The sequence below is a fragment of the Meriones unguiculatus genome, chromosome 1, assembly GCF_030254825.1.
Source record: "Meriones unguiculatus strain TT.TT164.6M chromosome 1, Bangor_MerUng_6.1, whole genome shotgun sequence".
NCBI classification, from domain to species: Eukaryota; Metazoa; Chordata; class Mammalia; order Rodentia; family Muridae; genus Meriones; species Meriones unguiculatus.
The window spans coordinates 17,333,915-17,360,824 of record NC_083349.1 but is presented as its reverse complement, the minus strand read 5'-3'; the positions used below and the strand labels follow the sequence as shown (position 1 = coordinate 17,360,824).

General features: G+C 45.0%; 1 protein-coding gene across 5 annotated transcripts in view; it reads left to right on the top strand.

Annotated features, from left to right (window-relative positions):
• Tubgcp2 (tubulin gamma complex component 2) overlaps positions 1 to 23,478 on the top strand; it is a 32,522-nt gene extending 9,044 nt beyond the window's left edge. For all 5 annotated transcript variants that reach the window (XM_021637809.2, XM_021637811.2, XM_021637808.1 and 2 more), the window contains exons 3-18: positions 3,418 to 3,546; positions 4,468 to 4,644; positions 5,604 to 5,763; positions 11,687 to 11,894; positions 12,156 to 12,355; positions 12,822 to 13,011; positions 13,707 to 13,852; positions 14,498 to 14,678; positions 14,968 to 15,148; positions 18,072 to 18,244; positions 18,758 to 18,886; positions 20,121 to 20,241; positions 20,562 to 20,705; positions 21,460 to 21,588; positions 22,586 to 22,749; positions 23,267 to 23,478. In XM_021637809.2, the coding sequence (XP_021493484.1) occupies positions 3,418 to 3,546; positions 4,468 to 4,644; positions 5,604 to 5,763; positions 11,687 to 11,894; positions 12,156 to 12,355; positions 12,822 to 13,011; positions 13,707 to 13,852; positions 14,498 to 14,678; positions 14,968 to 15,148; positions 18,072 to 18,244; positions 18,758 to 18,886; positions 20,121 to 20,241; positions 20,562 to 20,705; positions 21,460 to 21,588; positions 22,586 to 22,749; positions 23,267 to 23,402 (2,568 nt within the window). In that variant the 3' untranslated portion in view covers positions 23,403 to 23,478. The remainder of the gene's footprint in view (positions 1 to 3,417; positions 3,547 to 4,467; positions 4,645 to 5,603; positions 5,764 to 11,686; positions 11,895 to 12,155; positions 12,356 to 12,821; positions 13,012 to 13,706; positions 13,853 to 14,497; positions 14,679 to 14,967; positions 15,149 to 18,071; positions 18,245 to 18,757; positions 18,887 to 20,120; positions 20,242 to 20,561; positions 20,706 to 21,459; positions 21,589 to 22,585; positions 22,750 to 23,266) is intronic.
• The last annotated feature ends 3,432 nt before the right edge of the window (positions 23,479 to 26,910 follow it).

Sequence of the window (26,910 nt, the reverse complement as noted above, 5' to 3'; positions counted from 1 at the left end):
AGGGAGGCAGACAGGGCATGGCTTGTTGAGGCAGCTGTGGGACCAGTGTCCTTCCTGAATGCATTTGAAACGGGTCCCTAGAGTTGACTTAGGCTGGACCCCTGTGGGATAGACCTCTTGTTTTCTCTGCAGGAATGCCTATAGCCTCCAAGGAAGCAGCCAAGGCCTGAAGCATAGTTTTCAGCCTGTCAGGAAGGCTCCTCCCGGGCTTTAAAAACTTTAAAAATCATTCTTACCAACTCCTGGATGGGGGTTCAGGGGCCGTCCTCAGCCATTTAGTGCACTGGTGACAGTGAAACCATACCTGCATTCATAGGACTCTAAATATATTTTTGGACAGTTAAAGAACTTGCCTACCACAGAAGGCCTCTGAAAGCCTCTGCCCTTCAGACTATCAAAGCAGATGCTGAGCCTGATGGGCAACTGTTGGGCAGAGTGAATGGAATTTTAGGTAAGAACTGGGAAATAGTAAGAGCTGGAGAGGACAGCTATTGTTGTCTCCACAAGGAGAGCAACAGAACAAGAAAATTTGAACATAGGGAACTTCCCAGAGACTCATACTCCAACCAAGGACTATTCACGGAGATAACCCAGAACCCCTGCACAGATGTAGCCCAGGGCAGTTCAGAGTCCAATTGGGTTACATAGTAATGTGAAGAGGGACTGCCTCTGACATAATCTGATTGGCCTGCTCTTTGATCACCTCCCTCTGGGGGGAAGCAGCCTTACCAGGCCATAGTAGAGGACAATGCAGCCACTTTTGATGTGAACTGATGGACTAAGATCAGAAAGGAGAGGAGAACCTCCCCTATTAGTGGACTTGGGGAGTGGCATGCAAGCAGAGGGAGGAGGGAGGGTGGGATTGGGAGGGGAGGAGGGAGGGGCTTATGGGGGGGATGCAGAATGAATAAAGTGTAATTGATGAAAAATTTAAAAAAAAGGGGAAAAAAAAGAACTTGATCATCTACAAGATGACTATTAACTTGTATTTGTTAATCATCAATTAAAGACTAAGACTTTAGGTTCTATCCCTGTTAAGTTGGAGCCTTAAAAAATATAGTCCCATAAAGAGAGAGCATAACAGTTTCCGGCATGATTTAATTTATAAGAAGTTAATAGCTTATAAAAATCTAGACCTATATTACAGATAAGCAACATTACCACATGGAGAAAACAAGGCTAAACATGTTTTTAAGGCAGTGGTTTTCAACCTTTTTTGAGAGTAAAGATAGAACATAATGACTAAGTTTTAACATTGTCTCTAAAATTAATATATCCCAATTTAGAGTATCTTTGGAATCATACCTCATAGTTTAAGTATATGTAGGCAAAAACTTACTTAGTAACCCCAGAGTTATGAGTTTTAGAATCAGCAATATAGTAGAACAGTATGAAACAACTTTAAAATTACATTTGAATCTGTTATACCAAATCCATTGGCCAGAAAGCAGAGTGGTGAATCCAGAGCACAGGCAGCTGGTGATGGAAGAAAGAGCATTTATTCATTCATTCAGGAACTGGTAAAGACATAAGCAGTTAGGCATACATTTTAACTTAACTTGTTAATTTGAATAGGCGTTGATTATCTTGAAATTTTAGCATCATATAAAATTATTTTGAACCAGGGTTGAATCATATATGCAGCATGTTGTAAAAATAGAACTTTGAATATATATGAAAATTCATACCAATTTAAAATGAGATTTATTGCTTCCTTAGCCTAAAAGGAGATAAAATAAACAGAGTTAATTATGATTAAAAAGTTTTTAAATTGTTTCATACCCTGTGGTAACCTTAAGGTTTACAATTTAATCTTAAGATTTGTGGTTTTTTTTGTTTTGTTTTGTTTTTTAAGAGCAGAAAAAGAAATCAGAGTGTTATTTAGTGGGATAACAGGCAGAGAGAAACAGACAAGACTTTGAGAAAAGAGAAATAGGGAATCGGGAGGGAGGGACTGGGAGGGAATGAGGGATCGGGACACGGCTGGGATACAGAGTTAATAAAATGTAACTGATAAAAAAAAATAAAAGAAAAAAAAAAAAGAGAAATAGGGAATCATTTCACCGACCACTCTTAGTGTTACTGGATAGTATTAGACATTTGACTAGAAGGGCGAATATAGGTGTAGAAGCCAGAAGTTTCCCAAAGGGGAGAGAATATGAAGAAACCATTCCTGCAGATGGTAAAGAGAAATGGAATGAACCGTGCGGCTAGTGGTTCGTCAACCAAATAGCATGACAGGTCAGGGGCTTAGCCTGGCTAAGCCTAACAAACTCGGGGCCTGGTACCAGGTTTAGCAGTAGTAAGGCCGAGTTTTTGTAGAGGGAACCTCATCTGCAGGAAAGGATAGAAGCAAATAGGCAGCTTTAGAGTGGAGTAGGAAGAGGTGCAGTGACCTTTCAGGGCCTATAACAGACTGCAGTTTTGCAGCTCCGAAAACAGTAGGACAGAAATGAGGCGGTAAAAGCAGGTGGCAGTGGTGAAACCATAGCTTTTTTCTAACCAAGATAGCTGCCGATCATGTGACTGCCCTTGATTGCCCTTAGTTAAGATGGCAGTGAAACCATGTGATTCCCCTTAGGGGAGATGGCAGTGAAGCCATGGCTCCACCCTCTTCATCCCAAAATCAACGTGGTGGTTCACCATGTGTTGTGTGGCACAGCTGTTCATGCGTGGCATGGCTGAGCTGGCATCTGCACAATTTAATTACCCTCCTTTGCTTGTGATTTAGCACAAATGGTGGGTGTGCAGTGGGCAATTTAAAAACCACATTCGAGGGGCCTGAAGCAGGGCAATTTTAAAACCATCCATGCATGCTTCAGGGCCACGAACCCGGGGGGCATAAGATTGCTTACTTAACAGTGAAGTCTGGCAAGAGCTACTGAGCAGATTATAGAGGCTGTAGTTTGAAAGTACAGGTTCCAGGCATGTGTGCTTGAGTAGCAGTTAGTGATAGGTGGAACAAAAGACAAATTTGTTGCTGGCAGCCAGCATGACTTGGGTGTAAGGGGTCCCAGTATGACCAGAGTAGGCACTACCAGGAGATCCCTCCCTGTGGGTTTCAGCACCAATGTTAGGCTCGACTTAAAAATGCCACACCCTCAACAGATCTGGATATGAAGAGATTTATTTGGGTGAGGAAAAGGGGAAAGAAGTTAGAGGAGAGGAGAAAGAGGAGCATGATGCCCTCCCCCACAAACAGAGAGAGAGGAGTGAAGGGGAAAGAAACAGGCACAGAGAGTGGGTGGGAGTGGCAGATGGGTTATATCTGAAGCACCTGGCCCAGGTGATGACATAGGATGCAGGTAATGACACAGGACGTTGTTAGGACCCTAAAGGCCCTGGAGGATAGGCCAGTTGAATTACCTGTACAACTTAACAGTCACTACTATTAAATTACTTATGCTTGTGATTTAGGTCAAAATTGCAGAATTTTCTCGTACTCCTGAGGACTTTTTAAAGAAATATGATGAACTGAAATCCAAAAATACAAGGAACCTTGACCCACTTGTGTACCTGTTATCAAAGCTCACAGAAGACAAAGAGGTAAGCTTCCTGCCTCATCTGCATCACCACGCCTGCTTTGGGGACATTGAAAGCACCCTCCACAGAGTGCTGGCTTGTCTTCCTCAAGAGCCTGGGGTGCAGGAAATGCCTTTCCTGCACTTACTTCTGCATATCCTGTCCTATTTCCGCTGATTGGCAGCTGTGCCTCACGAGGATAACATTTTAAAGACATGAGTTTGGTGAATATTAGCCTTTCCATACTAAAAGAATACTGGAAAACTTAAAGGGTTTTAAGTTTTGTGGGTTTATGGTTTCAGTCCCCATTGCTTTTGGGCCCATGTTTAGATAGAACATCAAGGAGTTCTAGTAGAGAGGTGACAGAGCTGCTGACCTCATGGCAACTGGAAATCAGAGAGAGATGGACTAACAGGCATCAAGAGTTCAGTTTTGTTATTGATGACTTAATTCATCAATAAGGACAGAGTCTTCATGATCCAGTCCCCTCTCAATAGCATTATCACCTGGGGATTGAGCCTCTAGCATATGAATCTTTTGGAAGACATTTTATATCCAAATCATAGCAGTGAATCATTGTAAGCTGTGACCCAGGATGGGCAGTGACAAGAAACATGGATGTAGTAGCGTGAGGTGGGCACATCTGCCTTTCTCTGACGCTGTGCTTGTTCTGTGGAGCCAGTGAGTAATGTATTGAGCCCTACCCTCTATCAACAAAGAGGTGTATGCCAGGCTCTAGGACAGAAAAGGGAAGTGGTACTGCAGCTGCGGTGCTGTAGGTGGAATGAATGTAGAGAAACCTTTGTCCAACAGGTGTGAAATTAGGTATTGATTATCAAAGAAAGCTGTAGACTTTCCTTCCTCGGGTGTTCTGGTGACATGACAGGTTGTAAAACACAGTGAGCTTTTGTGGCCCAGGGTGAATGTGTGGCTTTATGTTTTCAGACACTACAGTATTTGCAACAAAATGCAAAGGAGAGAGCTGAGCTTGTAGCTAATGCTGCAGGCAGCAGCACCACCAGCTTTAGCATTCCCGTTGCAGCCTCTAAGATGTCCACACAGGAACTTGAGGAACTGAAGAAGCAGCTTGGCAGTATGGCCACAGGCTCTGCACTGCAGCAGGTACCAGATCTACCATGGTCCACAGACACTGTTTGCAACAACACTGGGTGTGTGGGGTTGGGTATTCAGCTCAGTGGCAGAGTGCTTGCCTAGCCAGCACAAGGCCCTGGGTTTGGTCCTCAGCTCTGGAAAAAAAAAAAAGACAAAATAGCAACACTGGTGCTAACTCAGCAGATATGTCTACTCTTAGTAAAAAGTAATGTGACATAAGCGAGGCTAAGTCTGGATTGTGCTCTGTAGTCATATTTCTGACCCATAAGAATAAACTGTGCAGTGAGGGTCTGGCCAAATCCACCAGCAGTGAATCAGAGCAGCACAAGTCATGATTTCCTGCTGGAATTTGTGACACTTTCCAACAAGATAATGCTTTTTAAGTTACCAGTTTATTTCCTCTAGGTTATCTTCTTCCACTGCACTTCCTGCTGCTTGGATTTATTGTGCCTCACACTAGTCTTTCTGTGAGTTTTAAGTTTTATCTGATAGTCTGAGACCCTCAGACCTCTTTTCACAGCCCCAGTCCGTGAAGTGTCTTGGCCTCACCTTTGTGTACTGAACACAGAGGACACAGCGAAGTTTTTTTTTTTTTGGTTGTATTCCCATGCAAGTTGTCACATTGCCCTTATACCTGCCTTCAGTTCAGGCTCTTTCGGCTTGTTGTCCTGATCTGAAACAGTGCTGAGGTAAGATGCAGACACTCTCCCCTGGCCCCATAGCTGGTACCTTATACCTGTGGGATCCTTGTTGGACAGAGACCTTGAGAAGGCCAGGCTGTCTTGTCCCTAACCCCAGATGTTATGATGGGCAGATAAAAATATATCCTTTTAAAGTAAGCTCGGATGTCCTATGTGCTAAAACAGTGGACTTTTCCTCTGCCAAAGATGTATTAATTTCCATAGGTACTTAGTTATAATAACACTATAGTATATTTTTGTCTTTGTTTTTTAAAATACCCTTACTAGTCTCTGGAACTTACAAGAAAGATGCTTCGAGACAAACAGAACAAAAAAAATTCAGGCCAGCCCCTCCCGGTCTTCCCAGCATGGGTATATGAGAGGCCAACACTGGCTGGAGATTTCCTGACTGGTTCGGGCTTGAGCTCAGACACAGCTTTGCCTATAGGTATGTGATGAATTTCTTTCTGACACTTAGGAATTTCTCTCTGTTTGCTTGCATGTACCTTAGCAGGCTGGGAAACCATGGGTGACACACTGAAGCTTAGAGGACTTGGAGTAGTTATTCTTGCATTCCTCCTGCCAGAGCCTTAGGGCAGTCCGAAGCTGGCCTCCCAGGCTGTGCACAGATGTACAGACACAGGACCAGGAGGACACGTTCTCCTGAAAAGTGACTTGTGATTACCACAGATTACACCAAGTATTAGTACTGTGCTCACAAAGACAAGTTGTGTCTATGTAACAGCACTGCTGTTTCAGAGAAGGTTCTCAGGAATCAGAGATGTGGTGTGCTGATGTACCATGGGCAGCATGCCACCCCATAGAGCCTTTTCAGATTGAAATACAAAATTCTGTGCCCTGGCATAGCATACATGTGGTTTCCTGCCCATTTGATGGCATCCCCAGTTCAAGAGAAATGTGAAGTGGTATGCCTTGCCACATCTCTCGAGTCCTATGTGGTGTTGGTACAGAGGTCTGCTGTCACCTTTAGGAATACCTTATAGAGCTGTTAGGCAAATTGAGTGTTTTCTTTCCCCAAGCAGACATGATTCTGCTGCAGGTTTGTAGGAAGGTAAAAACAGGTGGCTTTATGTCATGGACTTCTTGTTTGCAGTGTTGGCATTTACCTAGTTGTCACTGATCCCATCACCTGGTAAAAATTATCTTCTTCCCTGTCTGCTCTCTGCCTACACATAGACCTCTGTAGTCAGCAGACTCATTGTTCTTGTCAGAACCTCAACCTTATACCTCACCTTTCTACAACCTGTAGGTGTAGCTGCTGCTCTGCATAGTATGTATCCCTCAGGGCGCATTTCCGTTGGGTTTCACCATCTTCAGCATCACTTAGCATCATGAGTCATTGTTTCTCCAGTTGTCTCAACTCTGTGCCCTTACATTCACTCTTTCCAGGAAGCTCCCTGTCTTCTCTCATTGCCTCTGCTCCTGGGGTTTCATCTCAGATCAACCTCTTCCATCTCCCCTTCCAAGTGTCCAAGTAAACTTTGTGTCGCCTAAGGCCATTCTGCTGCTGCACCTGTCACCTTCCCAGTGGCTCACTCACACCCGTAACTGTTGAACATTGAAAGGCAATGAGTGTAGCCAAGCAACCAGTTTTCTGTTTTGTTACCTTGATCACAGTGACCATCGCTTCTGGCAGGGGCATGGATCTGGCAGCCTCATCTTCCCACTTTTCCTATAGCTCCTGTACTTCCTGTAGGTATAGCTAGAGCCCACATGACTTAAGTCTTGGGCAAGCCTGCCCAGTGATACCCTACAATCCCTCCCCACCCTGTGCCCCCGAAACCCTGACAGTTTGGCTGGGCTGGCTCCTTCTGGTTCTGGAGCTCTGTTTTCTATTCAGGCTCCATATACCAGTCGGATGGGTCTGCTACCTCAGGGCATTTGCACATTGTATTACCCAGGTCCTACAGGGCTCAGCTGACAAACTTGGCAATACTTGCCCATTGTTTTTTGTCCTTCCTTGTCACACCTAATACAGTGTATGATGCTGATTCAGTTTTGTTTGGTATTTTTTTCTTATATAGGCATGTTGGTAGGAGAGCAAAGCTGGCATCAGCTATGCACATGTGTTGATTAGAAGCGAGAGCGTATCTGCCAGACTTGTGCTTGGCATTGAGGAGCTACTAGTAGTCATTTGAATAAGCATGGTGACTCACAAGATTTCTTTAAGACATAAGTACAGAGGTGTGGGAGAGAGCCTCTGTCTCACCACCTGCTACCTACCCTCACCACTGAGGACTTCTTGCTGCCGGTAAACCAAGAGTGGTAGGACGAGAAATAACCTATACAGAAGGTCAAAGATGTTCTTAGAAGATCCTACCATTCAGGAAACACACAGCTAAACTGTTACGAACCATGGAGATTAAAATTGTTTTACTGGTCAAGAGAAAGCCAGTGGAGTGAAAGTAAGAAATGGAACTTGGAATTCAAAGGCCTAGATATAAGCTAGCTGTCTTGTCTTGGGGCTGGAAGGCACTACACACAGAGCCTTGCATGTGACAGTTATATAGTCTCTAGTGGTAAGTGTGCAAGGCCAACAAAGAGGTTTTATAAAATGCAAAGTATGTTGTGACACTTTTCCATGCTGTCAGGCCCAGGTTGTTTCCTGAATGACACCAGCACATGCCAGGAATGTGGAGACAGGAGAGAAAGCCATGCTGAGACAGGATGGCTGGGACAGGGCCACCTCAGTAGGTGGACTGTGACCGCCGTCTTGTCCTGTTGATGTAGAAGAAGGCATTTTCTTGACTTTTGACGTGTGGTATCCTTTTCATTTGTTTTGAGGTTTGTTTGTTTGTTTGTTTCAGATAGGGTCTTGTTATATAGCCTTGGCTGGCCTGGAACTTGCTGTGTAAACCAGACTGCCCCCAAATCCTGCCTCTTTCTTCTGAGTACTGGGATTGAAGTTGTATACCACCATGCCTGGCCAGTGATGTCTTCAAACACACAAACAAAAAAACTTCCTCATTGGAGAACAACATAGACTTATTCAGTTATGATATTGAGTGTTACATACTTAGCCTGTTCTGAGTATTTTTGAACTTCTGACTTGAAGGTGTTTTTTGTTTTTTTTTTTTTGTTGTTGTTGTTTTGTTTTGTTTTGTTTTGTTTTGACCTGGCTTGAAAAGATCCATGTGTGTAAGGCCTTTCCATTGTCTAGATGTTACCTTGCCCCTGGCATTTGGAGCCTAGGTCTCCAGCAGACTAGACTGTTGTAGCCAAGGACAGTACATTAGCTTTCTTACCACTATACCAAATACCTGACATATATGACTTAAGAGAGGGAATATTTATTTGGGCTCATGGTTTCAGAGGTGTCTGTCTATAGTCATTGGCTCTGTTGGTTCTGGTAAGACAGAGAATCATGACAGATAGAACATGTTAAAGTAACTTGTATTCTCCTGATGTAATTGTCATCTCAGAGGCTTTTTGCCTCTGTCTGCTAGCCTAGGCCTAATCCTAGAAGCTTCTCGCCTCTGTATAATCTAATCTAGGCCTAGAATGTTTTCAGCTGGAGACTTAATATTGAGCTCTCCCTTTCTTATTCTTTCTGAACTCTGGCTGGCTAGTTCAACTCAGCTGTTCTGGCTTCTCTCTCTTGGCCTCTGACTGATTGGTCTTCTTGGCCTCATATTAACTTTGCCAATATGTTGGAATCTTCTGGCTCCTTCTCATTCTCTGGTTCATTTTTGTCTTCACCTGTGTTTAGCTTGATCTCTCTTTAACCTCTCTCTGTAAAACTCTCCCATTAAAACTGCTTCTGAATCCCACCAACTGAGCTGACACGAATGAACTCAACTCTACTGTATTGCCTCTCAACTCACTGACTCAACTGAACTAACGGAACAGACATGCATCCCTCTGTCTCCTAAGTACTGGGATTAAAGGTGTGTACTACCACACCTGGATCCAAACTTTTCTTTACCTGGAAATATGTTTTATACCAGGCTGGCCTTGAACTCAGAGATCCTCTTCCCTCTCTCTCCTGGAATTAAAGGCGTGTCTATATTCCAGCCAGAGTAGACATGTTGCTGGATTAAAATTCCTTTACAAGAACATGTAGAAGGAGTCTGTTTGCCTTATGGTGGACAGAAAGCAGAGAGCAAGAGTGAGGACCAGGTATAACCTTCAAAGGCACACTCCCTACTACCCACTTCCTCTTACTATATCCTATCTCTTAAAGTTTCAGGATGTCCTAAAACAGTGCCACTAGGTGTGAAAACATTTCGTATTGAAGTCCAGAGGTTCATGGCCATCTCATGATATAAAACACATCTAGTCAGTCTCCAAAGTACCCAGTCCTAACATTGTCACCATTTTTCTGAACCTTAAATTACATAATTCCAAGATACAATGACACAGAATAAGCATTCCCATTTCAAAAGGGACTCTTAAGAGAATAGCTAGGAAGGAGCCTGTAGTCTTAGGGTCTGGTCAGTTCTTAAGATGCCCACAAGGGAGCTAAAGAGATGGCTCAGAGGTTAAGAGCACTGGCTGTTCTTCCAAAGCTGAGTTCAATTCCCAGCAACCACAGTGGCTCACAACCATCTATAATGAGATTTGGTGCCCTCTTCTGGCATGCAGACACACATCAGGGAGAACACTATATAAATAGTAAATGACACTTTTAAAAAAATAGCCACAAGGAATCTTTCCTGTGGTTCAGATACAAAGTGGTTGGCTTTATTCTTTCAATACTAAGGATTGAGCCCAGGATCTTATAGGTACCAGGCAAACACTCTCCCAGTGACAACTGGCTGTTGCTTCTTTTTGTTTTCTTTTTAATTTTTTTTTTTTTTTTTTTTTTGGTATTTGTTTGTTTTTTCGAGACAAGGTTTCTCTCTGTAGCTTTGGCTGTCCTGGACTTGCTTTGTAGACCAGGCTAGCCTCAAACTCACAGAGATATGCCTACATCTGCCTCCCTGAGTACTACATTACAGGCATTCACCACTGTGCCCAGCTTTCTTATTTTTAATAAAAAAAAGTATTTATACAATATATTTGATCATGTTTTCCTCCTTCCAAACCCCTTCCAGATCCTCTCCTCTCCAAGCCCACCAAAGGGCGGAAAAATCATGAAATTGGTTTTGTGTTGGCCAGCTACTTCTATGTGTGGGGCGTGCCCTGTGATTCATATTACCAGTGACACTCCATTGGAGAAAACCAATTTTCCTTCTCCCAGCAAATATCAGTTGCAAATTGCTTCTTGATTAGGGGTGGAACTTTGTGCCCACTTTGGTCTCAGTGCTGGGACACTGTCTTGTTTGAACTATGCAGGTCTTGTGCATGCTGCCACAGTCTTGGAGACAGTGTTTAATTGGCTTCTTTTTAATGGTACTGATCTCTTCAGAAACCATACTACTTTAGACCCAGTTATTCATGGGTTTTTCTCATTAAACTGCAATTTTTAAATTTTTTTATTTTTTGGTTTCTTATACTCACTGTATAAAACCCATCAAAAAGGAGCCTCGAATAATCATGTCATAGCCTGAATGAATGACTGCCTTAAAATTACCTTACCAAATTTAAGTGGTCTATTATGTTTAGACTCAGACTCACACAAATTTTCAGGGCATAAATAGTATGAACACAATTCTTTGCTAAAATGTGGTACAAATGACCCTAAGTCTTTGTTCCTGTCTGAAACCTGATAAGCCTGCCTTTCACTCTCAATGAGTTCTATGGTATTCTGATCATCCGAGCTCGTAAGAATTGCCCACGGAGTTTGTTTAAATTCTAGGTTTCCTCCACCTGCTTTTTAAGCATTTCTACTTTTTTCCCCACAAACCTTTTCCTAAGAACCACTTCCTCAGGTTTAGCCACGGTAACATCGTAACTTGTTGGTACCAACTTTCTATATTTGTTACTTTTGCATAGCTGTGACCTAAATAACTCGGAGGACAACTTAAATTGGGAAAGTTTTTTGTTTGGGGGGGGGGGGGGACGACACATTTTTTTCAGAGATCTTAGCTACTATCCCTTGCTCCATTGATTCTGGGCCTTCACGATGAGACAGAACATCAGTGCATCAGGATGTGTGGTGGAAAGGTTGTTCCTGTGGACAGAAAACAGTCAAGGAGAGTGCCGGGGATCAGGTATAACCTTCAAAGATACAACCCCAGCGTCTTACTTCCTATAATCATGTCCTATGTCGTGAGGTTTCTAGTACCTACCCAATAATGCACCAACTGAGGATCAAATATTCAATACAATGTCATATTCCAACTATACCAGGGAGTCACTTCCACTTTCCATCCATCTGTGTAGAAGAGGTTACAGTGAAGGTTGGTAAGGTTATGGAGCTGGTGGCCTGGGGAACCTCAGGGTCTAGTGTTGCCTGTGCCTTGCAGGAACACTGCCCTTGGCCTCCCAGGAATCAGCAGTGGTGGAAGATCTGCTCTATGTGCTTGTGGGCGTGGACGGCAGGTACATCACTGCTCAGCCCTTGGCTGGGAGGCAGAATCGTACCTTCCTTGTGGACCCTAACCTGGACCTGTCCATCCGTGAGCTGGTGACTAGAATCCTCCCTGTGGCTGCCAGCTATTCTACTGTGACCAGGTGAGTCCTTAGATGACCAGCCACCTCCCTGATGGAATGGGTCCTTCCCTGGCTTGTGAGTCTCCTTTCGTCCTAACGTTTGAAGGGCCTGAGAGTCATTAATCCCCATCCTGACTCAGCTCTTAACCCCACAGGTTCCCTTTGGCTATAAGAACTGGAGTGAATAATTTGCTTCTTGGGTGAGAAGGGGACTTGGAATAGCTCAACTCTTGTTTGGAAATTTAGCTTTTCCCCAGGACATCCCACGTATCTTTGCTGTAGGTTCATTGAGGAGAAGTCTTCATTTGAATATGGGCAGGTGAACCATGCCTTGGCTGCTGCCATGAGGACCCTGGTAAAGGAATACCTGATCCTGGTCACACAACTGGAACAGCTGCATAGGCAGGGCCTCCTGTCACTGCAGAAGCTCTGGTTCTACATCCAGCCAGCCATGCGTACTGTGGATATCCTTGCCTCCCTCGGTGCGGACTGCTGATGGAGGGGTTGCAGGTGGAGGGCTCCCTAAGACAGCATTGAGGGCCATTCTGGCCATGGCTGGCCATTCATATTTTACTCTTTGGTAGCAGGGTGGTGAGGCAAAATTTCTGTTGCATCTTGTTTTAGTGAACTATAAAAGGAAGGCTCTAGAGCATTTCTTTCTTTTTTCTTTTTTTTCTTTTTTTTTTAGTCAGGGTCTTGTGTATTCTAGGCTAGTACCAAACTCAACTGTGTAGTCCCCACTGGCCTCTAACTTAGTCATCTTGCTTCAGCCTCCCAAGTGCTGAGATTTGGGTGTGTGCCACCATGGTAGGCCTGGAAGCTTTTCTTGATAGGCCTTATTAGCAACTATGGCTTTAGCATCTGAGCATGGCACATGTCTTGGCAGGGGTACTGCCTGCCAGGAATGTATAGATGTCTGGGTAGTGAGCCACTCATTTCTCCCCACAGCTACCTCAGTGGATAAAGGCGAGTGTGTGGGCGGGTCGACGCTGAGCCTTCTCCATGATAGGAGCTTCAACTACACAGGGGACAGCCAGGCCCAGGAGCTGTGCCTCTATCTGACCAAGGCTGCCAGTGCACCCTACTTTGAGATCCTGGAGAAGTGGATCTATAGGGGCATCATCCATGACCCATACAGGTAGGGCCTATGGGTGCCAGGTACCTTTCACCTAGACTGTCCACGGTACATTAGCCTCTGAGACAGGACATGCCAGATACAAGTCCTCAACACAACAGTCAGCTCTGAGCTGAGGAGTATTGTGTGTCACTCACTCACTGCCTTGCGTGGCTTCATCCTGTTGAGTAAGGAACTTTGTATCTAAATCTGCAGCCCATGTCCTTACTACCTTCTTTTGGTTGAGTGTGCCACTTCAGCATGATGCCTTTGAATATGTAAAGCAATGGCTAGTTCACAGAGAACTCTGTTGTGTTGTACTGGGGATGAAACTCAGACCTTGCGTGCACTCTACCAGAATGGGCCTTGTGTTTCTTTATGGAGGGGCCAAGCAAAGGACTCTGGTGTGGTGAGCCTAGAAAGAAATGCAGTTTCCATCTGGCCACAAGTAAATGGTTCTTGATCTCTGTGGAAGGGTCTGATTCTGTTGATAGACCCACGTACCCAGGACAAGTCGTTCTGTGGCCATCTTGTGCCTAAAGAAAGAGTAGGGAAGAAACCACCCAGCTCTGCCTCAAGTTAGACACCTGCTCCCAAGTAAGGCTAGAGTTACTCAACTCACAGTTGAACAGTTGAGAAGGATGTTTCTGGAGGTATGGGCTACCCCAAAGTTGGCCAGGCTTGCCTCGTAGTGGCCTGAAATGCTTTGTGACTTCCAGTGAGTTCATGGTGGAGGAGCACGAGCTGCGGAAGGAGAAGATACAGGAGGATTACAATGACAAGTACTGGGACCAGCGCTATACTGTGCTGCCACAGCAGATCCCATCCTTCCTGCAGAAGGTGGCAGGCAAGATCCTCAGCACAGGTGACTACTGCTTGGACTGCTCTCCACGGAGGTCAATAGCCTCTTCATGCTGCATCCTGGGACCTGTGGGTCATCACAGCCTTCCAGCCACTCTGCTCCTGGATATGACTTAACTTGGAATGGCCTGCTACCTTAGCTGCTATCCACTGGTAGTTTCTAGCTCTCCACGGCTTTATTCTGCCCCCTGATCAGGAAGCTGTCTGCCTTAGATAGAGCTTTCGATCTTAGGTTTTAACATCTAAAACGTCATCATATAAGAAGAAAAGCCATAAGGAAGCCACACCTCCTAGACCAGCTGCATCTTTTAGTTTCATTGCACAGGTTAGGGCCTAATGTAGATACTAGACAAATCCTTGGGGTGACGTGTGTGCTGTGCTCTGAAAGCTAAACAGAATTAGAAAGGGCTAGGAGTTTATTTAGAGAGCTAGCTTCAAGGCTCTTTCAAAATCTTTCCTATAAAATACAGACCTGAAGAGCCATTGTAGGTCACTCGTGCTCAATCTTTTCAGGGACAGGAAAGAACTCGTACCTTGTGTCTGACCCACTACCTATGTTTGATTGGTTTCATAAAGGTTCAGGCCTGAGATTCAACATGTAAAAAGATTAAAAAGATACTAAATCCACCTTCCTTTTTTTTTTTTTAAGGAAAATACCTGAATGTGGTCAGAGAATGTGGTCATGATGTCACCTGTCCCGTAGCTAAAGAGATCATCTATACCCTCAAAGAGCGGCCATATGTGGAACAGATTGAGAAAGCATTCAACTATGCCAGCAAGGTGCTGCTGGACTTCCTCATGGAAGAGAAGGAGCTGGTAGCCCACCTGAGGTTGGATATTATTTCACTTCTGTGGGGCTGAGAGTAGATTGTTCCTCTTAGCAAGATTTTTTTGTTTTTGGTTTTGTTTTTTGTTTTTTTTTTTGTCTCTGCACAAGCTCTCTGCAGCCCCAGTGTGAGGTGGCAGGGCCAACATGTCTCTCAGCTCCTTGCTGTCAGCCACTCCCCTGCCATGCCTGAGCAGAGTAGTTCCGTGTCCCGCTGAGAGCTGCCAAGCCTCTTGCCTTATATGTTGAAGGAAGGGGTCAGGCTCTGTGTTCAGCAACCCTTCCTGGCACAGGTCCATCAAGCGCTACTTCCTGATGGACCAGGGGGACTTCTTCGTGCACTTCATGGACCTCACTGAAGAGGAGCTCAGGAAGCCAGTAGAGGACATCACACCTACGCGCCTGGAGGCTCTGTTGGAGCTGGCCCTGCGAATGAGCACTGCCAACACTGACCCCTTCAAAGATGATCTCAAGGTGAGTGCAGTGTTTGCCATCGTGGCACGTGGCTTCCGAGACATGGGAGGGCCAAAGGCGTCCTACCATGTGTTCTTCCTTATTTCAGGGACACTGGTTTGCAAGCATTTTGTTGGGGGGTTTGTGTCTGGTCTCACAGAGGACACAAGTATGTACGTTTCCTGTGGGTTTGGTTCATGCTGTGTCAGATTAGGCTGACCTCTCGCGCGGGTATGTATTCTTCTTTATGTTAGGTTTAAGGGGTGGTGTGAGTTACTCTAGTTCTGTCACTGGGCTCTTTTCTCTGGGAGATACTGCATCAAGGTTCCATCTCATGTAGGTCAAGGTCTTCCTTAACTTCTGCTTCCAGAGTTCATCCTGGCCACCTGTATGTTTCTGTCACCATCAACAGGTTATATGTTTGCCATCATGCATTACAGAGTGCCATTATGGTCTTTAATGCTGCCAGTAAGAACTCTACTTTCATCTCTGAGTCTAGTGTTTTGTCCTCTTCTCCCACATGTAACTGAAAGCTTGTCGATTCCGTTGATGTCTGTAAGAACTCGATCTTGGTTTTATTACCCTTCCTCCTTCCTTTCTTTGTTTCTATCAGCTTGTTGTTTCTGTTAGCTTTGGACTTAGTTTCTGTTCTTAATTTCTTGAATTTTGAAGTTAGGCTATTTTTAGCATGCTTTCATTTCATTTCTTTCAAGAGATTCTATGATTTTTTTTTCAGTGATTTGTTTAATTTTTATTTATTTGTAAATTTTCCTGTTACTTGGGATCTTTTGCAGCTTAAATTTTATTTAATTTGTATGTGTGGGTGTTTTGCCTGCATATGTATCTGTGCACCACATGCATGCAGTACCTGAGAGGACAGAAGAGGGCATCAATACCTTGGAATTGCAGTTACAAGCAGTAGTGGGCCCACTATGGGAGCGCTGGGAATTGAACCTAGGTCCCCAGGAAGAGCATTTTTCTATCACTGTTACTTGGTTTTAACTTCAGTTGTGTAATACAAGTTTTATGAAGTATCACTATGTCCTGGGCGTCCACATGGATTCCTCCTCTGCTTAGCAAGTCTTGGATGGTTCTTAGTGCTGTCCAAACAGCTTCCACCTGTTACTGAGAGTGAGGCTGAGTCTCCATTGTTCTTGTAGAACTTAACTTTTCATTGCAGTTCTGCTCTTCTTTGCTTCATATATGTCTGGATCTCTGGTTAGGTGCAGGGCTAATTTAATGGGGTGAATTCCTAGTTGCAGTCTGTGGCCTGATCATCCAGGTAGACCACACAAGAGCCATCTTGGGTGTTAGCCGTGGGACAAATGAGAGTCATGTCTGATCACCTAATGTCCCATTTGGGACATTACTTTGACAAGCAGGATTAGAATTGTGTACATTTTCATGACTGTTAGGAGATGATGAGCATTTTATTTGTTCAAGGGTTGTTTGTGCTTTTCTTTCTTTATTCTTTATGCTTTGTTTTTTCTTGTCTTTCATATTTTGTATCATTCATATCTTATAGGAACCATTATCATACTAACATGTGATTGTAAGTATTTTAATAATTAATGTTATAAATATTACTGTTTGACCATAATAATTACTGTCATATATCTCACCAAGTATATGCTTCATCTTCACAGGTAAATTAAATAAAAAGTCTTCACTCTTAAAATTTATTCAGTTTCTCTGTTTCTTGTTTATAGTAACAACAGCAGAAACATTTAAAATGTTATTTTAGGCCTGGAGAGATGGGTCAGTGGTTCACAGTTATCTTAGTTTCTATAAACACCATGACCAAAACCAGCTTGAGTCAATGGGTTTATTTCAACTTCTGGTTCTACATCACACTGTGTCACTGAGGGAAGATGGGGCAGGACCTGGTGAACAGGCCACAGACGGCTGCTGCTTACTGTGTTGCACCTCATGGCTTGCTCAACCTGCTTTCTTATGAAAACCCAAGACTACCAGCCCAAAGGTGGTATTACCTGCAGTGGCCTGGGCAACCCAGCATCAATCACTAATTAAGGAATGGACTATAGTCCTGCCTATAGACAAATTAGAGGCATTTTCTTAAGATTTCCTTTTTCCAAATGACTCTAGCATGTACCAGTTTGACATAAAACTAGCCAGCACAGGAGTGTTCATTGCTTTTGCAGAGGACCTGGAATTTGGTTCCCAGGTCCCACATTGGGTAGCCTGTGTCTTTAGTTCCAATGTGTCTGATGCCCTCTTCTCACTTCCACAGGTACCACCAGATGTGCACATGTTTACACACATACATGTAAATACTCTCAGATACACACAATATAAAAATAAGTCTTTAAAAAGTAAGCTTCCAAAAAAAAAATTTTTTTTTCCTAGGGGCTGGAGAGATGGTTAAGAGCGCTGTCTGTTCTCCCAAATGACCCAGGTTCAATTCCCAGCACCCACATGGCAGCTCACAACTCCCTGTAATGCCAATTCCAAGGGACCTAACACCTTTACACTAATGTACATACAATAAAATTAAAATTATAAAAAAAAGTAAGCTTCCTATATTTTGTCTTTATTTTAATGGAAGGTGCTTTGATTTAATTTTTTCCTGTGTGATGCTGAGGATAGAACCTAGGATCTCACATCTGCCAGGCCAAGTGCTCACCAGTGCATTACATACATCCCAACCTAACTTTTCCTTTTGGAGATAGGGTCTTTACATAGCCCTGGCTGTCCTATGTAGATCAGGCTGGCCTTGAACTCACATAGCTCTACTTGCCTTTGTCTCCCAAGTACTGGAATTAACCTAATTTGGCTCCAACCTAACTTTTTAAGTAAGGGTTATTAGTAAGTAGTTAACCTCTAATAATATCTAAGAAATTTACTTACTTTCCAACTCCATTCAGGGGTAGGTAAGGGTTAAAACAATTATGAATGCATCATTTATTTTTTTTTTCCTCCAAAGATTGACCTGATGCCTCATGATCTCATCACCCAGCTTTTGCGGGTTCTGGCCATTGAGACCAAGCAGGAGAAAGCAGTGACACATGCAGACCCAACGGAGCTCACACTGAGTGGTTTGGAGGCCTTCTCCTTCGACTACATGGTCAAGTGGCCCCTGTCACTAATTATCAACAGGTGAGGCCTGTGTGACCCAGGCCATTTATGGTCAGGAAAGTGCTCACCACTGAGCTACACCCTAACCTAACTTTAGTTAAGGCTTTTCAGTTGGTGTTTAACCTCTACCAGTATCTTTTTTCTCTCTCTCTCTCTCTTTATTTCTTTCCTTCATTATTTATTTATTTTGGTTTGGTTTTGTTTTTGAGACAGGGTTTCTCTGTGTGGCCTTGGCTGTTTTGAACTCACTTTGTAAACCAGGCTGGCCTAGAACTTACAATGGTCTACCTGCTTCTGCCTCCCGAGTGCTGGGATTAAAGGCATGGGCCACCACACCGGGGCTCTACTAGTATTTAAGAAACTTAGTTGCTTTTCTAGCTCAGTGCAGAGCTGGGTGGGAGTCAGAAATGCCTGCTTGGGCGGCCTCACATTGGAGGATGCTAGGTTGTTCTTACTGTCTATTGGTGCCACCCCTGCAGACAGCCGGAAGCTCCCGCTGCCTTGCCCAGGTTCCTGACATGCCCTTCTTTGTAGGAAGGCACTCACACGCTACCAGATGCTCTTCCGGCACATGTTCTACTGCAAGCACGTGGAGAGGCAGCTCTGCAGTGTCTGGATTAGCAACAAGACCGCCAAGCAGCATGCGCTGCACTCTGCTAAGTGGTGAGTCCTTCTGTCATTCTAAGAAAAGTAGCTCTGTGTTTTGGGTCTTGGAAAACATTGCTAGAAAGTCACTTTCAGCTTACCTGTTATCATGACTTTCCCACTAGCTGTATACTCACTATATCCTCAGAACTGACTTCAGGTTCTGTCTGCAGCACACAAGCCTTTCTCTGTATTCCCTTTTTCTGGGTACATAGAACAATAAGTGCTGGAAAGAGTTCTGATGACCTTTTGTACACTAGTGCATGGAGATGGCTGATGTTTAAAGGAAAGGTTGAGGGTAAGATTTCTCAAAAATTTGTTTCAAGGAACTGGAGAGATAGCTCAAGGGTTAAGAACATGTAATGCTCTTGGAAAGGACCAGAGTTCCGCTCCCAGCACCCACATTGAACAGCTCACTAGTGCCTCTAACTCCAGCTCCAAGGGATCCTCTTCTGGCCTCTTTGGACACTTGCGCTCCTGTGGAGATACCACACACAGAACTTACACATATATAATTGAAAGTAGATCTGGGGGGAAAATTGTCCCAGTAAAACACAAGTGTATAGAGCCAGCCAGGGTGGTAGTTGTTGGTATTCCTACCTACCTGATGTCTTAGCTACTTTTCTACTGCTGTGATCAAACACCATAACCAAGACAAGTTATAAAAAAGAGTTTACTTTGGGCTTGTAGTTCCAGAGGGTATAAGAGTCCATCACAGCCATCACCAGGAGAATGGCAGCAAGCAGCTGGAACAGCAGCTGAGAGCACATGCTTCCTGAAGAGAAAACAGGAGACAGTAAGAGGTCTCAAATGCGGCTAGATTTTTTTATTTCCTTCTAGTCTTTTGAAACCTCAAAGCCCGCCTTTCTTACAATAAGACTGCGTATCCTAAGCCTCCCCAGATAGCCACCAACTGAGGACACATCATTGAGACCTTTATACCTGCTCTGGGTGGGTGGGTTAGCTACAAATATTGCTCTTTCTCTCCATGGCAAGGCTTTTCAGGATGCGGAGGAATGATAGTCGTGCTGGGTAACACATTTACTTGACACCCTGATGACGCCCGAGTGAATGTCCTCAGGCCTAAGCACTGAGGCATCTTCCTTGTTGATGTCATTTGTTCCTGTGTCAGCACATGAGAGCTAGGGTCATGACAGTCTACTCTGCTGTTGAGTTGGAGGTGGGAGTCATGTATTGCACGTGCTTTGGGCTGATTCTGCCTCACCTCAGTAACCATTCTCTATGCACTCAGGTTTGCTGGTGCTTTTACCCTGCGGCAGCGAATGCTCAACTTTGTCCAGAATATTCAATACTACATGATGTTTGAAGTAATGGAACCGACCTGGCACATCCTTGAGAAAAACCTGAAATCTGTGAGTTTCTGCTCTACAAATCATAGCATCTGGAAGGCTCTTCCCCAGCCAGAGTGTATTTCAGAGCACCATCATGCACTAGCCACATGTCACAGTGGCCACAAAGATGTGCACAGCCTCACATCTGCCTGCTTGCTGCCCATGTTCATGAGAGAGATGAGGGAGGAGACAGAGAAAGGAGGGAGGGAGACAAGTAGTCTCTAAGAGACACAGGCCCACTGAGACAGTGGAAATGTACAGGCAGAAAGTAGAGTGCCAAGCCAGAACTGACAGCCCACATACACAGTGTCTTCAGTGACAGCTCAGGCCTTTGTTTGCAGGCCTCCAATATTGACGATGTCCTTGGCCACCACACAAGTTTCCTTGACAACTGCCTGAAAGACTGTATGCTGACGAACCCTGAGCTGCTGAAGGTTTTCTCCAAGCTCATGTCTGTGTGTGTCATGTTTACCAATTGTATGCAGGTGAGGACAAGGAGACAGCGTGGGTATATACAGTGTCTAGGCTGCTGCCAAATGCTTTTCTGTCCATGCAGAGCTCCTGGTCTTTGTGGCCACCCATTCTCCTGTGAAGCTTTCTAGGGGCCTTGCCTTATTTTTCACAGTACTTCTTGTGCTGGTCTCTGTCTTAGGCTTCTTCTAAATGTTTTTGCATTCATTTGTCAAAACTGGGTATTAAGTTTGGTCAAACTTATCACAAGCAGTTGTCCAAAATACTGCAGAAAATATCAGGTGACAGAAGGGTAGCCTGGGGTCTCTGGGCTAGAGGATGCTGGGAGCCAGGTGCCCTTCAGGCAGCACCTTGGAGCAGTCAGAGGTAGGAGGTGTATGTGGTAATCGAAGGGGCAGGACTGTGAAGCTCATTCCTAAGATGTTTATGAGCCATTTTAATTCTCACATAGGGAGAGATGAAACAACTATGTTCTTAGGAAAATCAGTTGATAGTCACTGAGAAATGACTATTCTCTCCTTCCCCTTCCCCTTCCCTTCTTACCCTTCCCTTTGGCCTTCCCCTTACCTTTCCCTCTCCCCTTCCCCCTTCCCTTTTCTCTTTCCCCTTCCCCTTCCCCTTCCGCTTGGGAATGCTGCGAACTAACATCCTGTCTACAGCTCTGTGTCTCTGTATGGCTGGCTACTGTGTACCTGGTGGTACTTGTCATCTTCTGCAGAGCACTGTGTCTGGAACTAACCAATACCTTTCCTCATGAATCACCCTTAGAAATTTACACAGAGCATGAAACTGGACAGTGAGCTAGGCCGGCTGACACTGGAGCAGGGTAGTATGCAGGGGCCACCCACAGAGACTGAACGGATTGAAGATCGCCTTCGGAAGGAACCCACCAGGAAGGTATGTGGCTATGTGGCTTATCCAGAAAGACCCTCTTGCTAGTCAGTATTAGCATTGCATACTTAAGAAAAATAAAACCTTAAATAAGACAAACATAAAGCCAGCTGTGGTGACTTATACCTGGAATCCTAGTACTTGGGAAGTAGAGGCAGGAGGATCAGTTGTTCGGAACCAGGTTCAGCTCTATAACAAGTTTGAGACCAAGCCAGGCATGATGTTGAACGCCTTTAATCCCAGCACTCTGGGAGACAGAGGCAGGTGGATCGATTTGAGTTCAAGGCCAGCCTGGTTTACAAAGCAAGTCCAGGGGAGCCAAGGCTACACAGAGAAACCCTGACTCAAAATAAAACAGAGACCTTCTATCACCCATTCCTTCCCTATGACAGGGAACACACAGGTCTGATATTAGGTTCCAAATAGAGCCACTAGAGTCTTCCTTCTTCTTAAAACTGAGTCTCCAGACATCTGGCCTCCAGAGTGTTGTGAAGACATCTATACTGTGCTATGATGCCCCAACTTCCCATCTTGTATAACAAGGAAACGTGGCAGAACTAGGTTTTTTTTGTTTTGTTTTGTTTTGTTTTTGTTTTTTGTTTTTTTGGTTTTTTGTTTTGTTTTGTTTTGTTTTTTTGTTTTGTTTTGGTTTTTTTTTTTGTTTTTTGTTTTTTCCATTAAAAACTAGAGGCTGGGTATGGTGGCATGGACCTGCAGTCCCAGAACTTGGAAGGTAGAGGCAGGAGGACCAGACATTCAAAGTGAGTTCAAGGCCAGCCTAGACAACATGAGACTGTCTCCAAAAGAGAGCCAGAAGTGGTGGTTTGTGCATATGATCTCAGCACTCAGGAAGTTGTGGTTGGAGAATCACAAGCTAGCCTCAACAATGGCAGCAGTGATCTGTCTCAAAACTAAAATTACAAAGGAAGAGCATGCTATGGCTCCAGAGAGGCCAAGTGTCTCCGTAGTAACCAATGCTGAGTTCCTGGGGGTTTACTTTCAGCACCTGTCTGAGCACGTGGATACACCTCAGCTGGCCTCTGGTTTCGAGGCCACCATCAATAACTTTGACAAAAACTTTTCTGCCCATCTTCTTGATTTGCTGGCCCGACTAAGTGTCTACAGCACCAGTGACTGTGAACATGGCATGGCCAGTGTCATCTCCAGGTAAGTGACACTTCCTGTATTTGAAGCCCAGCCCTGCCATCTGCTTCCACTGTACCCCTGCTCCACATAGTCCCAGCAGTAGGCTCCCCAATCTGGGCAAAGACCATGGAAGAGGGAGGTCAGCTGTGAATACTCTGGTAAGGGGTTGTTTGCTTACCGCTGGGAGAAGGAAGGGGCTCTGGCTTCATCCAGGAATTGGATACCATCACTAAATTGCCCTTTAAAAAGTTTGTACATTGGGACCATCTAGTATCCTGTGCCATCCTACAATGCCCTAGTTTCTGGGGTCACTAGACTGAAAACTCATGGCCAGGCTTCCCAAACCTGGGGCACCCTCAGACTTGCAGGAAATTCTGGATGATGGGAACCCGAGCCCATAGCATGCAATAAGGCCCACCAGGGTTGAGACCTACTCATGTACCCATCCACTGGCAGATACAGCATGCCCCTCCCTCAGCTTGGGCTGGGCTCTGCCCAATCCTGCAGTTTCCCTAACTCCCCTTTCCCTCCTCTAAAGGCTGGATTTCAATGGTTTCTATGCGGAACGCCTGGAGCGTCTGTCTGCAGAGAGGAGTCAGAAGGTTGCCCCCCAAGTGTCCGTCCCAAGGGGCCCTCCAGCACCAGTACCCAGGGTGGCCATCCCTGCACAATGAGCTCAGTTTTAAATACTGTGTTCCTGGAATGTGGGTTTTGTGTGTTATTACTGTTTAAATATAATTTGAGTTTCTATCTTGGCTCAATGAGTTTCTTTTCCAAGGTGCTAGATTTCCTTTTTGATGCTTTCCATGGGCCTGAAAAGATGCTCAGTCAGTAAAATGCTTTCTGTGCAAGTATGAGAACCTGAAGCCAGATCCTTACCACCTGTCTTAGTTAGGGCTTCTATTGCTGTGACAAAACAAACACCATAATCAAGAACTGGGAGAGGAGAGGGTTTGTGTTTCATCTTACAGCTTGTAGTCCAGCCCATCATCCAGGAACGTTACGGTAGGAACCTAGACACAGAAAGGGATACAGAGGCCATGGAGAAGTGCTGCTTACTGGCTTTCTCCCATGGCTTACTCAGCTTGTTTTCTTATCATACCCAGGACCAGGACGAGCTCAGAGGCACCACTGTTCACAGTGAGCTGGTTCCTCCCTGGCACATCAACCTTCAGTCAGGGAAATGCACCACAGGGTAATCTCATGGGGCATTTTCTCATTTGAGGTCCCTTTTCTAAAATGACACTGTTGTGTATGAAATTGATGTAAATCTAGCCAGCACACCACCTACATAAAATGCTGAGTATAATGGAACACTTCTGTATTCCCAGTGCATATCCTGCAGTTTCCCTAACTCCCCTTTCCCTCTAAAGGCTGGATTTCAGTGGTTTCTATGATGGAAGTGGCGGATTCCCAGAGCTCACTGGGCTAGTCTAGATAACTCGTGAGCTCCAGGTTCAGTGAGAGACCTCAGAATATATAAATAAATGAATATTTAAGATGAGGTAGAGAGTGATAGAAGAAACAATCTGGTGTTAGCCTCTCGCCTCCACATGTACAAGCACATGCACACACACATGTACATGTACTCAGAAAAAGAATAAAAAATGGAAGTTGCCTGTACCAGAGTGCACATGCTCCGTGTGAGGGGTGGTGCTTTTAGCCTCAGACAAAACTATGCATATTGTGTGTGCAAGGTGCAATATAATTAAGATGCCGTGTAGCCTGAGGTTGGGACTGTTCTCTACACATTTTGGAGCTGCCTGTGTGTCTGGCACTAGGGGGCAGCATTATTCCAGACTGAAGCTACCCTCCCTTGGCCAGTGTATGCCCAGCCCTTCCTCCAAGAATTCTTTTTCTTTTTTTTTTTTTTTTTAAGATTTATTTATTTTATATATATGAATGTTCTATCTGCATTTGCACCTGCCAGAAGAGGGAATAAGTTCATATTATAGACAGTTGTGAGCCACCATATGGTTGCTGGGAATTGAGCTCATGACCTTTGGAAGAGCAGACAGTGCTCTTACCCGCTCTGCCATCTCTCCAGCCTCCCCTCCAAGAATTCTTAAGGTGTATCCTCTGAGGAGTATCCTTGGGGTCAGGCTAAGCTTCAAGCTGGAAGCTACTCTTGTTTGAACCAGGGTCTGGATGCCCTTTGTCCATTTGAAATTACTCAGCAGAGTAGCTAACAAGTTCTATTATAGCTGCCTTGTCTCAGTGGTTTTCTGCATCAGTCCTGGAGTGGACAGTATGTCTATCCCTTCATATGACAGTCCCCTACTCCAGGGTGTCCTGCTCTAGCTAAGCCACCCTTCCTGTAAATAGATGTGTCCTTTTCAGAGTCTTGTTTTGAACACCTGCTCCATGTGGGCTCGGGAGTGAGGAAGTGTTTAGAGGTGTAAGAATGAACCTAGAGGCAGCTCTCTTGGCCATTAGCCCTATGTAGATAAGCCCAGATGACCCAGTCAGGACTGGCTAGCTAAGCCAAGCCCTCCTGGAGTGCTTGCTTCTTCAACCACGGTTTTGTTTTGTTGTTTGTTTTTTATTTTTTCTCTTCTGGTCTGCAGCATGTACAGGCTTGCCTGAGTAAGCATCCATCTGCCAACCCAGTGTTGTCAGAATGAATGCTAGATTGAGCAGAGTAGCTTACTGGCCTGTCTCCAGGAGCCCAGAAACCCATGTCTCTGGCTTTTGACCTGCAGTTCCCAGGTCTGCATGGGGCCCAGCTCCAAGCCCTCCAGAGTGCCTGCTTGGTGAAGTTGGGAATAAGTTGAGTCTGTGTTGTGTGATGGAGTGAGTACCCATCATTTCCAATGCATTTCTGCCAGTGCAAGACAGAATTGGCCCTACTTGTTCCCGGCCTTCGATTATACCCTGTTCTTTCACTTTCACTGTGGATGATTGGATTTAGAAGACAACGGTCTCACTGGCAAAAGCTTTTGATTGAGCCCTTGATTAAGAACACATTGCTTGCCAGGTGTGATAGCACACACCTTTAGTCCCAGCACTCTGGAGGCAGAGGTGGTCTCTGTGAGTTTGCTGCTAGCCTGCTCTACAAAGTGACTCCAGGACAGCCAGGGTTACACAGAGAAACCCTGTCTCAAAAAACAAAACAAACAAAAACCCAGTGAACCTTCACTGTCACCTAAGTTGCAGTGTAGGAGTATTTAAGATCCTATCAGCTTTACCGAAGAGCTCTGCCTGCTGCCTTCTGTAGCCTGCTGTCTGCTCTAGCCCTAAGCACTGTAGGCTGATACCTCAGGCAGCAGTTTGTTGGTGAGATTCCTATGCTATTGCTGCATGTATGACCTTATCTCATTCACAAGGGCAGTGGTGTGACAGTGTCATTTGTGCCCCAGCTTAATCCTTAGGTACGGTCCTCAAGATATGATCCAAGACACCAACCCAGCCCTGCTAGTTTCCCTTTCTGATGAGCGGTCATACCCAGCTGGTAGTCTAGGTGTCTCCCTCCTTAGGTTACTACCCCTGGTGGGGTGGGTCTGTGAGGTCTAACCACACCTGTGCCCACAAGGAGGGCTTCTAGTAGGGAACATTGCACAGATGAGAAACAGGCTTGACCACATTCCCAAGAGTCCTGGGTTCCCATAGTAACAGACCCACCTAGAGAAGCGGAGAACCAGGCTATGGTAGGGGTGCTGAAAGCCCTAGCTCTTGGACAGTCCTACCCTTGGGACACGAAGGACAGAATCCAGGCCTGTACAAGGAGCCTGGTACATCAGGACCCCTTCCGGGAGGTTAGGATAGAACTTCCAGGGATCAGTCAGATAGACTTTCTGCTTATTGTCACTTGGTCACCTGGGCCTAGACACCCAACTTTCTAATTTCTCCCCTTTTTTCCCTCCCCAGTGAGGCCTCAGAAGCCTGGTAGAACTAGGCGTGAGCTTTGGAAGTATCAGCTTCCACGGGCTGGCTCACACTGCCCCTTCTTGCACTGGCCTAATAAACCTTCCAGTTAGAGGCAGATAAAGGGTTCCCACTTTCTGAAGTTTCAGGTTCACAAGTCACTTCCCCTCCAAAAAGTCATCTTCCTCCACCTAGATTCCACCCACTTGGCACTCCCAAACTCTGGCAGGGCTGGGAGGAAAGTCTATGGTTTCCCCACCAGGACTGGGAGCTTATAGAATTGCAAAATTGCTCAAGTTGGTCCATTTATCATCTCTA